At 38.1% G+C, this 14312-nt stretch overlaps 1 protein-coding gene across 2 annotated transcripts in view; it reads left to right on the forward strand.

Moving 5' to 3' along the window:
* The window catches only part of ed (echinoid), a 288562-nt gene extending 283692 nt beyond the window's left edge, over window positions 1–4870 (forward strand). For both annotated transcript variants that reach the window (XM_043410992.1, XM_043410993.1), the window contains exons 3-7: window positions 151–1379; window positions 1875–2043; window positions 3993–4171; window positions 4344–4619; window positions 4710–4870. In XM_043410992.1, the coding sequence (XP_043266927.1) occupies window positions 151–1379; window positions 1875–2043; window positions 3993–4171; window positions 4344–4619; window positions 4710–4870 (2014 nt within the window). The remainder of the gene's footprint in view (window positions 1–150; window positions 1380–1874; window positions 2044–3992; window positions 4172–4343; window positions 4620–4709) is intronic.
* Window positions 4871–14312: the final 9442 nt, after the last annotated feature.

Raw genomic sequence — 14312 nt, forward strand, 5'->3', positions numbered from 1 at the left:
AAGAGATACCGTGTAACGACCGGGATTTTGCACTAGCAACGACCATATATTTATTTTCGTTCGATTTTTTAAACTATCATCGACACACACGCGCATATCCAAATACATAATTTGAACATTGAAATTAACGTTTGATCTTATCGATTACAGAATCGGCGAGTCGTCGTTCATGGTGTCGTGCGTAGCTCAAGGGAAACCTATGCCAGTAGTGGTTTGGTTGAAGAACGACGCGATGCTCACTGCAGATGAAAGTCGGTACAGTGTCAAGACTTCATCATCAACGGGGCACGGTAACGTGATAACCGTAAACTCTACGCTGAGTTTCCTCGGTCACGCGAGGCCCCAAACTGACAAGATAGTGGCGACTGATCGCGGCAAATATACCTGTCGATTTGAGAACGAAGTCAAGAGGGTCGAGTCAACTATGATGCTCAAGGTTGAGCACGCACCAATCGTATTACACAAACACGATAAAGTTGCGGCTAGCGTCGGCGAAGTTGCGAGCGTCGAATGCAAAGTACAGGCTTGGCCGAAGCCCGAATTTCAATGGATCTTTACGAACAGCCCAGCATCGCTGCAGCGCTCATCGAGCGATGGGCACTATGAGATCTCGACAATGGGCGATTCGGACGATATCTACACGTCTGTGTTGAAGATAAGCGACATCAAAGAGTCAGATTACGGCGAATACACATGCAGAGCTAACAATTTACAAGGCTTTGGCAATTCGAGTATAAAACTTCAACGTAAGGGTGCGCCTGAAAAGCCTACGAACGTAACAGCCGTGATCGTTGCCCCAACCCACGTTGCTCTTGCCTGGGAAGTTGGCTTTGATGGTGGTCTACCAATCACCAGATATTATGTGTTTTATCGCCGTATACCCGCTGAGGATGAAGTCGTTGCACCTGATTGTGCACCACCCCGTGGACCAGCTGGACAATGGCAAGAAGTTGATTGCGGTCGTTCCAATCCCTGCAACATAACCGACCTCGAGCAACATCAAACGTATACTTTCAAAGTAAAAGCCTACAATACCCACAATAGTTCTGATTATTCGGACGAAGTGACCGAGACAACCGCCGTCGCTAAAATCCCGACTCCTCTGCGCGTCACTTACGATCCTGAGAGTGGCAATCTAGCCATAAATGTCGGTGCAACGTGTTTGGCTCTCGTTGCTTTGATCGAAAGATCTGAAGATGGATCGCCCGATGCTTGGAAAATTATCGAAAACTGGCACCTTGAGGTACTTGGAAGTGCGCCCACACAAAGAGAAGCTCCCCTTGATCGCCGCGACATTTCCGATATCAATTCGCGCATCAGGGTACGACTTTGCCTTAAACTTGATCGTCAGAAATGCGGAGAGTACGCCGAAGCTAAAAGTAAGTTTCGGAACTTTTCTCTTTATTTGTACACATCAATACCTTTATTCATTACACATCATGCCTCGAATGGCATTGGAAAAATTCACTTACTTAAGAATATGAAAATAATCATTTTCATAATTGCTGCTACTTGGATGCTGATTTTTTTTAAATACATAAGACGCATACATTGAACATACAACAGTATGCATGACTATTAAGAGTCCGGTTTCATAATAAAAACACAATAAAAAGCAGTGAATTTTTTTAAACGATGGAAAATTTCATTTTTACAAGCATTCAATGCTAGCAAATAAATTCTTTTGAGGACCCTCGTAAGAATCGAACAAAATTACATTGATGCTGCGTACGAATGGAAAAAAAAATGAGATTCATTCAATTGCCGATATACGAAAAGCTCTCGAAAAGTGGTAGTAGTGGCATTTTTCCAATCGAAGTCCACAACCTATTAATAGTACTGAATCAGGACGTTTGTTTTTTTTTTTAATATAGTCGGACCGCCGTACTTTGCTAAGGCCGGTGCTTTGGCGACACCAACCCTTATAGCTCTGGTCGTGAGTGGAGCAGTTTTCCTCCTCTTTGCTGCTTTGCTTCTGCTTTTCTGTCGTTGCCGAAGAAAACATGCTGCCAAAGCCAAGGACTATGAAATGGACTCTAACGCGTAAGTTTCACTTTCTCTATGAAAGATTTTTATTTCTATTTTCCTGATGCTAATACTCTAGCAAGAAGAGCTTTGAGGCATTTTGATCTTCGCATTTAAAACGAGCGGATATAAGTCATCGGTCCTTTCAATCTCCCTTTCTCCCTTATTTTTACCCTCAACCCTTTTATTTGTCTTCGATCCACAAGCTTCCTTCCTTTTTACTCTCCCCCGTCGTTTTCCTCATCTCCGCAAAGATACTGCCTCTCGTGAGCTATATCGAAGGCCCGTAAACCGTAAAATGGAAGTCTCGTCTTTCCGGATTGTGAGACTCCTCGATGTGAGAGACAAGGGAAGGGGAGATTTACGAAAAACGATGAAAAAACGAGCGAGCGATAATGCACACAGAGAAAGAGAGAGGAAGCATGAAGAAAGAAAATTCTCCGCTTCGGCACCTCGAGATCTTTTCGAAGCCCTTTCCACTTTTTTGTACCTTTTTTTTCTAAATGCAGAAAAAAATGGTGTCAACGATGTTCTCGTCGAGTGCGCTCAAAGCAATCTGCACGGAAAATCCTCACTGAACGATCACGGTCTTTCTTATGTTCTTTCTTCTCTTTTCAATTTATCGTTCCTGTATATAAACTCTTGATGAACAAAAAACAATCTTCATTTTTCAACAGAACTAAGGACCCCAACAAAACTTAGATTTTCCAATAATTTTGGCATGTCGAACAATCCAAAACTTCCTCTACAACTCAATTCAGAATTTACTAGAGAAAAAAAACGAATATGGCATCAAAAAATGAAATAATCACAACTAATATCGCTTTCTAGTTAATGAATCATAATAAATTATTTGCATTTACTTATTTAGTTGAAATTGTTTCTTCACGAAACATGCTTATCGTAATTCCAAGATAGATTGAGTATTGGGATTGAATCTTCTATTCAACTTTATCCACAGAGTGAATTTGTTGCCGCACCCTCTTCAGGAGGCTGGAAAATATATTTTTTTACTGTTTCAAACAAAGAGGTTGTGACGGTATCGATTTTTCACATGCTCGATCACGCATAACGTCGGGTCTGCTTCTTCTCGAGGCTTGTATGAATATGAGTTACGTGTCATCGCGTTATAAGCTTTATCGAGCATGCATTATTTTTTCTTCTCCTTTCTTTCTTACTCATACGTCGTAAAAAAAAGAGGAAAGCATATAAACCGGGTCGCTGTTCTTCATGGTCTTGGATTTACGAGCATCCTCTATCGAAGCAACTATATGTGGAGGGTAGCGAAAAAAAAAGCAAGTGACGAGAGAGGACAGAGATGTCCTCTTGCGTGTGCATTCTCCGGAGGGCTCGTTGCAGAAACACACTCACTGTGGTACTCTTAAGCGCTCACCGCGGACGACGAGTTTACGATTTAAAAAAAAAAAAAAAAAAAAAAAAAAAAAAAACTTTATTTTAAAATAAAAGAGCGCCTCTGACTTTATAACAATTCTTGGAACGTTTTGATGCTTTGCTTCTCTGATATTCTATCTTCTCATTTTCTGTTGATCTTCTCGAATGTAAATGTACATATACAATCATAGGCGTTTTCATATGTAACGTTTTTGAGAAAATTTTCTTTTCTGCGGAGCATTCCTCCATTTAAAATTTGCTTATTCAGAATGATCTTTCAAACACGATTCGTTAACTCTTTCAAAATCATTTTGCATAATGACCAGAAATCTTCTGTAAAAACAAAAGTTTCCTATTTCGAAACTCGTCCTCTTTCAAAGCAACATGACTCGTGAACTCATTCCAGAAACACCAGTATGGAGAAATGGAAATAGCAACTTTTTCTTACTAACTTAGTGATATTACGATATTTCGTTTTAACAAGAAAAAATAGATTCCAAAAGATTTTTTTTACTTGATGCCTGCTTCACGTCGTAGCTTCATGAGTTTGAATTTTCCGCTTCTTTTTGTCACAGCGTCCGACCAAGCCTTGTAACCGGAAACGGACAACAAACTCAAGCGCCGCCACCATATTATGCCGAAAACAAAGCCCTCGAACACAGTCTCGATCACGCTCTAGCTCTTGAGGACTCCAAAACACCAGCTTATGTCCAGCCCGGCTATGGTTATCATCAGCCTAATCACAACATCAATGGTGAGAATCGCTATGCTTATGTTGAATAACTAACACGTAATCCGGAGCTTAATGCGCGATGGGTAATACTATTTTTCTATGGCGATGGTTATTTCGGTTCTCATAAGCTGCCAAAACCAATTGCTTCACCGCTGGGCATCATTTAAATAAAAGTTTCCTTCCCATCATCCAGGTGTTAATATGGGATACATGGACAACAGCTATTCAAACTCGAACAACGGTGGTTCGGTAAACTCGCAGGATTCAATATGGCAGATGAAATCAGCAGCAGCAAATGGAATAAATCAACCGTACGATCTTGGTGGATATGCAACGACCGAGTCTGATTATCCTGCTCATCAGCATTACATGCCACAGCGGGACGATTACAGAGAGAATCACAATCCCAGCAGGCAACAATTTTGCTCGGAGCCTTTCGCAACGGTTGTTAAATCCCAGAAGCATGTTGGTGAGTAAATACGCGAATGAATATTAATGATTCAAGTCGATTAACAATAATTGGATAAGAAACTTGAATTCCAACTTAAAATGTGTGCAGATTCACCGTACGATGTGTCAGGACTTCCCTACCAAGAGGCATATGACGAAGACGCAAAGCCACCGCAGCAAGTGAGCCTGTCGTACGACGAGAGCTTGGAGTCCGGTTACTCAACGCCAAACAGCCGACGACCACGAGTAATAAGAGAAATAATTGTTTGAGATCAGCCAACCGGCTCGCGAGCCGGCAAAACAAGAACGACCTGGCTCTAGCAGCAGGCCCCTCACCACATGGAGATAGTAATAGAGAATCCAACAAGCGAAATTTCGGCAACATCGACGATGCCGCTTGCCGGAACAATCGGCGAAGCAACAACGATGAAAGCAACGAGTCCGATAACACCGACATTCGCAACATTACCGTCTTCTAATAATCGCCCTTATCGAATGGCGTACATGACGAACGAAGGTCAATTGACACAAAACGTAGATTACTATCGGACATTACCCCAACAATCGTCACGTACGCGCAATCCAAGTCCCGAGCCAATTTATGAAACAAATAATTTACCGATAGCGACGTCTGTCCGACGGATCGACAGATCGGGTCTTCTTGAGATAGTAGAGCACGAGCCTCAGAGTATAAACGTACGAAATCGTCACTCGAGGATTCCAGATGCAGCGGGACACTTGGCAACTTTGCCTCGTCGTATCGATCGTTCGGGTCTTCTCGAGGCTGTTCCGGAGCTACCGGATCAAGCGTGGAAAGGCGATGATCCTGCAGAAAATCCGATTGGATCGTCGCGCGATGAACCAGCGAATCTTGAACGTAAGCTCGGTGGCACTGAGACCGACTTGCAACGACAGAAAACCGATATGCGACGCTCACAAACGAGCCCGAGAAACTCGAGATCGAGCGATACTACTTGTTTTCAATCGTTGTTAAAAAGATCCTCAATGGAAATTCCATCGTCTCAGGAAGAGAACAATGAGACTCGGGGGAAAGCGGTCGAAAGTCGGAACAAAGTAGCCAGCCCTAACAACTCAACGACCGTAACGAGCCCTTATCTTAGACGTTATCCAGGCGATCATCCTACTTCCAGCCTCGAAAGACCGACCCCGGTCATTCTCAGTGACGAGGCCCGTTCTCGTAATAATTCTTTCGCGTGTCTTTCGACACCAAGCAACAACCAGTTCCTGCCAATCGATACTCTTCCATCGCGCTCGAGACAAACCTACGTCGATCTCACAGGATCCACGTACACCAGATCGATGCCATCGGTAACTAGTTCACCGATCGGATCAACGAGATCAGGGCTCGATACGATACAAATGAAAATGAGTGGAATCGATGATTCCTTAAGGCACACGCAATCCCAACAACTCCAACAACAGCCCGATTGTCTCGGTAAGCTAAGCCCAAGATCAAGGGGCGAAAGACAATCACCCTTGACCATGTCTTCGTCCATACCGGACGTTATCGAGGCACATGAATCGAGGACACAAAATCGGGGGGATAACGGAATGGAAAATTCACCCGATTGTGAAAGAGCTGAAGCCGAAGGTTGCGAGCAACGCACAAACGTCGATGACAACGCCGAACAAACGAGAGTCACTTTCAAGGGTACGAAAAAAATCATTCACAACGATAATATACAGACACTCAGAGTTATAATAATGTCGGAACAATTGTGAAGGTTAGATGATCGTCGTCGACGTCATTTGCGTACTATCGACCATTCTGTGAATCGTGATAATCGTGAATTCTTTTTTTACGATGACGTTGGCGATGATTTTTCTTCTGCGTCGTACAATACTTCGTGGCTGAGTGATGCCAAGGATCAAGACGATTTTATTAGTTCTAAGCAGTACGAGAGATTAAGATTTATCAGAGCACGTTCGAGACTCGGTACGTGTATTTTGAATCGATTAACTCGGGTACTTTGTACAGAAAATTCTAACGAGCACGTTGTATAAAAAAAAAAAAAAAACAAAACCACTCGTCTTTTTTCCATGTAATAGAGTTATTACAAAAGAATTCGAAGAATTAAAAAAAAAAAAACGGAGAACGAATGATCTTTCGTTCTTCCTTTTTTTCTTTATGCACGTACATAATCGTCACGTTTTCGTGAAAAAAAAAAACAGAAAATAAACATTTTAAAGAAGGCTGAAGACGCCGCAAGAGGCCATATTATTACGTCTAAACTTGATCCATAGATTCTTGAATTTTCGTGAAGGGACACCACGAGAAGAATTTCTGGGCACGCTCAGCAAATATAGCGAACTGAACGAAACTTCCATGACATTACAAACTAGAACGTTAAACAGGCAATTTATTTAATACAAACATTTTCGATACATTTCATCGAATCATTTATTTTTTCAACGTAATTTCTGGGCTGATAAAATTCTTCGATAAATATTCCAAGGGCAAAACTTGTATAACCCATGAATGGAATTCAAACTGTCACGTTATCTCAGGATCGAAATTTCAATTCTCGTATTATGAAGAAAACATAAAAATAATAAAATTTGTTATATATAAAAAAAAGCGAGCTTTCCCACGTCTCAATCGCACTGCAATAGTCACGTTCTATTTTTCTTCATTTGGAATATTTTCCCACAGAAATGTCATCAATGTCATTAAATGTTTCAAATTGTCCATTCGTGGACAAATTGAAGTAAAACTACGGTATAAACTTTTAAATATTTTTGGCTGAATGAACGAGGATCAAAAACCTGACATATTTACACGTCAAATTTCCGTGGACAACCGCTCGTGAAAAAGATATAACCGGAGTTCGCTCCTCGCCTGGCTACCCATGGAAATTCTACCTCACCATCCACTTTGCGAAAATTCACATTTTGTTTGTTGGAAGGGCGAAGTGAGAGCGACTTCCTCTCACAAACGACGTAGTCGTGTGAGAAACGATGACGCGACCTCTATGTACATATTATCATTTTTAGTATCCCACGACCGCACGTAAATACATGTGTGTGTATATACATATATATCTCGGTCCTTGACTATGGCGTGCCACGAATACCCAAACTCTCGGGCATCGTCGCGTGAAATGCAAAACTATTTTCAAGAGCACGGGGACGAAATCTCGGAAAATTCGCAACTTTGTTTAATCCATCGTTCACCGAGACGACAAACTCTTGAACCTTTTCCTTCTTTCTTCGCTTTTGTCTGTTCCCTTTTTGTGTGTTCTCGTCTCGGTGAACTATAGATAGATATTCGATCAATATTCAATTGACAAGTTCCATGGAAAAAAAATCGCGTCGTATTCTATTTTCAATATTAAATAAAAGAACTGTAAAAAAAAAATCGATTTTTTTTGTTTCGGACATTAAGTTTCAATGTTGTATGTCGTTTATTGCTATTTAATTCAAAGTATTTTTAGTAACTGCTCATTCAGGATTTCCGATCCAATTTCTTGGAGAAATAGAATTTGAAAAGATGTTTAAACAATAATCGATCTTGATGAAAATCGAAATTGGGAGAATAGATATTCATCCCCAATGTAGCACATAAGTTTCGGCTATATATTAAAAATTTTCATGAACTAGGAAGTTGCCAAAAAATAACCATTTCAGGTTTTTCGCTTTGAGATGACAGATTTTCGTTTCAAAGTTACGATCGTGAGTAGACGTGTGAACATTATGCGATGTTTTATTGAAAAAAAAAAAAACAATATAATTATTATTGCCATAATCCAAGAACAAAGAACGACGAAAATGGATGCACCGTGAGGTCCTTCGAACTCGACTGTTGAGCGTCAATCGACTCGCGGTGCTATCGACGTATTTTATACTTTTATATCGTGGGCGAAGGGTTGATGAGAAACAAGAAACGAAACAGTTGAACGACGGATGATTGTGATCCCTTGTAGTGTGATTTGAGAGGTATATATTTATCAATGTGACGTGATTATTATTACTTTAAGAAAAGAAAGAAAGAAAGAGGTAAAACACATAGCACTTACATATACGAATAAATGTATAAAATTATAAATATAAATCTATATATGTGAATGCGTGAATTTGGCACGTAAATGTCAATCTCGGTACAAAAAAGAATCGAGCATTATAAAAGAGTCTCAGAAAAAGAATCTCGCGGGTATTCTCGTACTTATATCGTTCCAGAGTTTCAATGCATTTCTCAATAATTCCGCGTTAAGTCCTAATTCATTAAATCGTTGGGTTCCCACCAAAGCCCGTTTTCCGAGATTCACGAGTCTCAAGAAAGAAAGAAAACATTGGAAAAAAATTAAATGAAAACAAAGCAAAAAACAACACTGTAAATATAGCCATAAAATAGTATAAGGTCTATTAACGAGATTAGGACTCGATGTGTTCTGATGATGTATATATATATCCATATATCCATATAGTCGAATTTATCCACCGTATCTCTCATCACACCATTATTACATTCTTGAGAGTTTGAGGAAACTGGTGAATAAGTTTTAGTTATCGAGTCAAAGTGAATTCTCATATAATTATTATTTTTCGATCACGAACGACAGAATAGAATTCAATGGATTTGCGACTCAACTGAGCATAAAGAGAGAGAGAAGAAAAAAGAGAATAAGATGATTCTGCGATATAATGATGAACTGAAAACATTGAAAAATACGCCTCGAAATCCGGTTTTCTCGAATTCTTTATGTTAGATTCTTTTAGCCTTGTTTTCAGCAAATATTTGATCTCATTTACCACATCTTTCATTATTTTTCTTGTATCACGAGGCACTAAATGGTGGAATTCGTAAGACTAATTGTAATACCCGGAGACTTCGAGAATTCGCTTACCTATTAGCATTTATTGATGTAACGAATTCATCGCTTTGGCTTCATTATAACGCACACGCAAATATTGAGAGAGTATGTGGGTTAAATACGAGATTTGTTTAACCTTAAATATTAAAATCGAAGGAAAATTCGAAGTTAAGTGTAAACAGACAAATTATATCGATTTTTTTATCGCGAAAAGTTGTCAAAAAACGAAACACAGCCATGTCCCACAAAAATAAAAAAAATAAAATAAAATAAAAAAATAGATATATATGTATTATACGTGTATAGGAATTAAGACGAACGACGAGATATAAGCAAGGATGTAAGCCTAATCCAGTGTTAACTTCAAAAAATTTACTGCCAATGCTCGTTAATTATCATTTTAGGAATAGAAAAGAATAGTGAGTTTATGGAAAAAAATCATGTGACGAACAGTGGAAAAATCGGGTGGGGCGATTCGACCGTAAAATTCTGATCTTTTTACTCAAACATAACTGATCTACGGTTATAAACAGGTGACGATCGAATGTGGAACTTGACCAAAAAAAGACTGCTTACGCGATTGAAATAAAAACCGATTTTCACATCAGTATTTAATGATTAAAGAAAAATTTTGTATGAGAATTGAAAACCAAGTTACCCTCTTTTTTCGACGAGTTTACAAAAAAAAATATTTCTTTACTCACGCAGTTGATTCTTTTTTTTATGATCTATTTATCCGTGAATTTACGTTAAATCGAACGTAGTTTTTCAATTCTATCGAAAGTTTTTTTTCATACGTATTATTCGAAACCTTTGGCGTTATTCATTCCTCCGTGAACTTTATCGTTTTGAAACTTCGGTCTGCGCACCTGCGACCAATTAGTTCGACAAAGTGTGCTGTATGTAAGAAAAGAGAGAGAGAGAGAGAGAAATAAAATCGAGAATGAGAAAGAAAAGAACAGAGAATGAAAGAATTGAAATATTTTTGCATAATGGAACCTTAGAGGCGAAAGACGAGGTGAATATATAATACTTACATAACGGGTGATTAAATTTAACGAGCGTTGGCAGAATCATCTCCTTTCCCGCCGGTTCGAGCCCACTTTTCCGTCTTCTCTTCCTTCTTCTCTTTCTTGTTCTCTCTATTCGCTCTCTCCCTCATTCCTCCCCATTTTACATCCCCGATCTGTCCTAGACACCAATACAGCCCAAACCTTGTATAAAAATAAAATTTTAAAATTCAAAGAATTATGTAAATAGTGCAAACGAGAAGAGATTGTAACGTAATATACTCTAAGGACTCATACTAGTATTTATCTACGCCGTAATTAAGCAAGAACGATGAAATTTTCGATGAATCAAGCAAACGAGAAAACTTACTTTCGTTTAAAGTAAAACAAAAATCACAGATCAAACACGAGATTGTGAAATTGTTTACGGAAACCAAACTCCTTTAGTGACACCAAGAAAAAAAACATAATTACACAAAAAATGTAAACGAAACAGGCTGATTTTAAAAGAGAGCATACAATTCTCTTTATTGGAAGAATAAACAAAGCAAGGTCCGTTCACCGTTCAACATTTGAACTCAAGCGTCAAGGGACCGATAACGTCGTAGGTCGTCCAACAATGTCGATTATAATTTGTATATACAAATATAAATATATATAAATATCCTCACAAAATCTCGTGAAATTATATATGTATATATATAAATATACACAAACATTTATATATATATATATATATGCATATATAAATATTAATTATTGCCTATTATTAGTTATGTCATTATTATCGTCGATCATTATTTGTACAAATTTTATGTTGCAATATTAAAGAAAAAAAACATAAAAAAAAATAAATGATAAATTGAAATTTTTGCAGGCTACCAGTTATTTATCCCACTTATCCTTTCTGCATCGGATTTTGTGACAGTCCCATATACATTTTCAACAGCAGTAATGACAAATTTTCGTTTTCGTACAGCTATTTTCACCGTTGTGATTTTTTAAGTAGCACAATTCTAGTCTACTTAGTATAGAATAAAACGATTTCATTGAACTGCTATGTATATACTGTTTATAATTATTAAAAAAAAAATCTTGACAGTCTCAGTAGAGATTAAGGTGTGATTCGATATTTCGTATACTCACATCCATCAACTTACGTTCAAACTCATAAATAAGCTTGCCAAATTTGAATTGACGGAAATGTTCATATTTTACTAAATTACAGAGAAAGTTGAATCCGAATAAAGTTCATAGCAATCCACTCCTGCAGTTTCTGTATTCTCATGAGTATAAATAATGAGCAAAAAAAATTTCGAAGCTGTCCGGCAGCTCTGTCAAGACTCGAACCCGCGCTTAAGGAGGGTGGCTACATTCGTCAAAATGATAAGAAATTGATCAAATTTGGTGATAATATTCTTCAACATCAAGTGCAAAGACACAATTTTTTTCAAAATTTTCTTCTGCTTAGTTATCGAGTAATTACGCATTAAAGCAGATTTCTTATGCCCGGAATGTATACCTATATATATGGAAACGCTATGCTTATACGCGTGAACTTTGGTGACCAATTACTCGATAACTGTACAGAAGAAAAATCTTAAAAAATTTTTATTGTCACATTTGGCACTAAAGAATATGTTCACCAAATTTTATTAAATTCTTATCATTTTGAAATTTTTAATGTATTTAACATGGTTTAGCATGGCAACATTGTATCGTCGCTAGCCACCCTCCTTAACTTACACAGAGGAATAAATTTACACTCAGGAAGTTGCACTTTACTTCTGCCGCCCCCGTACATGAGCAACTATTTCTAAAAACGGAGTGACCGGTATTTTCAATTGAAATACGCGAATAGAGAAAGCTACTGTTACTGTTTGCGCACCCTCTTACTCACCCAGCAGTTCAGAGAAGACTTGCGACGATGGGCCTTGACGTACGACTCGCCTGAATTAAAACACGCAGGCGTCATTCATAAAAATTGCATAACTTTCGTAATAAGGGGGTTGAGAATAAAATTATAAAATCGATTCACTTACAACTCAATTATGTTACCTAATAACTGTAGATATGATATTGATTGTCCCCCGTCAGCCATGAACCTGTTATTTAGATCGTCGACAAGACAGCAACCACCGTCATTTTGAATAATATTCCCACTGAAGTTTGTGCTCGACAATGATATAAACACATTGTATGCTGTCGTAGTTAAGATCGATAAACATTTTTCGCACGTGACATGTCAGAAGAACGTTGTGTCCCTTCGGCCATTAATTACGCATGAGATGTTTTATATCCATTTTTATTCTTAGCCTCTTGTCATACAACCGAAAAATAAGGGGTATTTTCGAATTCATTCTCCCTAGTGCTGCACTGTGATGCCTGTCAGTTTCGTCTGTTTTGCGGCAGTTATTATAGTTTCTAATGGCTGCGCCACTTTTCGTGTTAATATTTAACTATTCACATTACAGTTGAAGATGTAAGCGAAAAGCGTCCACAAAGGAGCCGGGTGTCACTTTTCTCTCGGGCATTGTTTTATTCTATTCTACCAGTTCCCATCAAGCTAACGCAGACATAGACAACGATGTTTTCTCCACTAGGAACTACTACATCAACAAAATTTTTTTGCAAGTTCTTGGTATTCGGCCCGAACAACCTCTGTTTGTCCAAATTTTAGTACCCAGTGTTTTTGTTTTTCTCAATTTGAGCCTAATGATACCAGAAGTGAGTAGAAGATAAAGTGCATTCTACCCGTTTTCAATATTCAACGCTAGAAGAAATTCGTTTGAATTCTTTTACTTTTCTCTGAGATCGAAAACAATTTATTCAGCTTGATTGAATTAAATAAACGATTTATGAAAAAATGTTGTGAAATTTTTAGTTGAGGCGATTAAATGTTATTTGGGATGACATCGATCAAACTATGGATGTTTAGTGTAGTTCTACTGACTGCAACTATAGCCATGGTGATAAATTCTGCGACAAAAACTACGGAGGTACAGAAATCATTGACAAAAAACGACGCCACAGCAGGACATTGTACTTATAAAAATTTTATTATTCCTTGCAGCATCTCGATTTTGTTAACTGGATACGATGCAACTGGCAGACATATTCCAAAAGCCCCCCCACTTCTTTCTGTTTAGAAAAATACGCCAGTGAAGCACGTACAATGACCATCGTCCACGCCTGTATTATCTAGAGTCGCGGCAGTGACTCTGAGACAAGTACATTTATGTTATGACGAGTCGCTGCCAGAGAGTCGTTTTCGAAAATTTTCAAAATTTGTAAATAATTAAATAATTACAGTACTTCAGAGAATACTATAAGTTGACGTATTTTTTATTTTTTTTTCTTTCGTTTGCGACCTCTTCGAACTCAACGCATTGAAGAGATATTAATTATTTATTTTTTAATAGCGTCAAAAAATGGGTCGGATTTTCGCACGCATTTTTGATGTTTTATTGTTTTTTATTTAGTGACAAATCTGGTGCCATAATACAAGTATATACCTATATATTTTCGTGACGTATGGCGTATGGTGTGTTGTTTATGCTAATAGATGATGAGGCTATAAAGATCGCGAAAGTGACAATTCACCGATACTGTTTCAATTTTTTCTGGTTCTGTAGAAAATAGATAAAAACAGAACAATATTTTAGTGAAAGTGGTGAGAAAAAAGGGAAGAAGAATAAAAGAGAAACAAAGGCCGAGGAATCCAAGAGTGTTATGTGATGGAAAATAAACCGAAAATTGTCAACAATGTACGGATTGATGGTATAAAATATTTAGAAAGGTTAGAGATTTTTTCTATATATCTTGAGATGTAATCCGGATTCTCAAATATTAGAAAAAAAAACCATGCCT

Source organism: Venturia canescens, chromosome 2 (genome assembly GCF_019457755.1).
Source record: "Venturia canescens isolate UGA chromosome 2, ASM1945775v1, whole genome shotgun sequence".
Classification (NCBI taxonomy): domain Eukaryota; kingdom Metazoa; phylum Arthropoda; class Insecta; order Hymenoptera; family Ichneumonidae; genus Venturia; species Venturia canescens.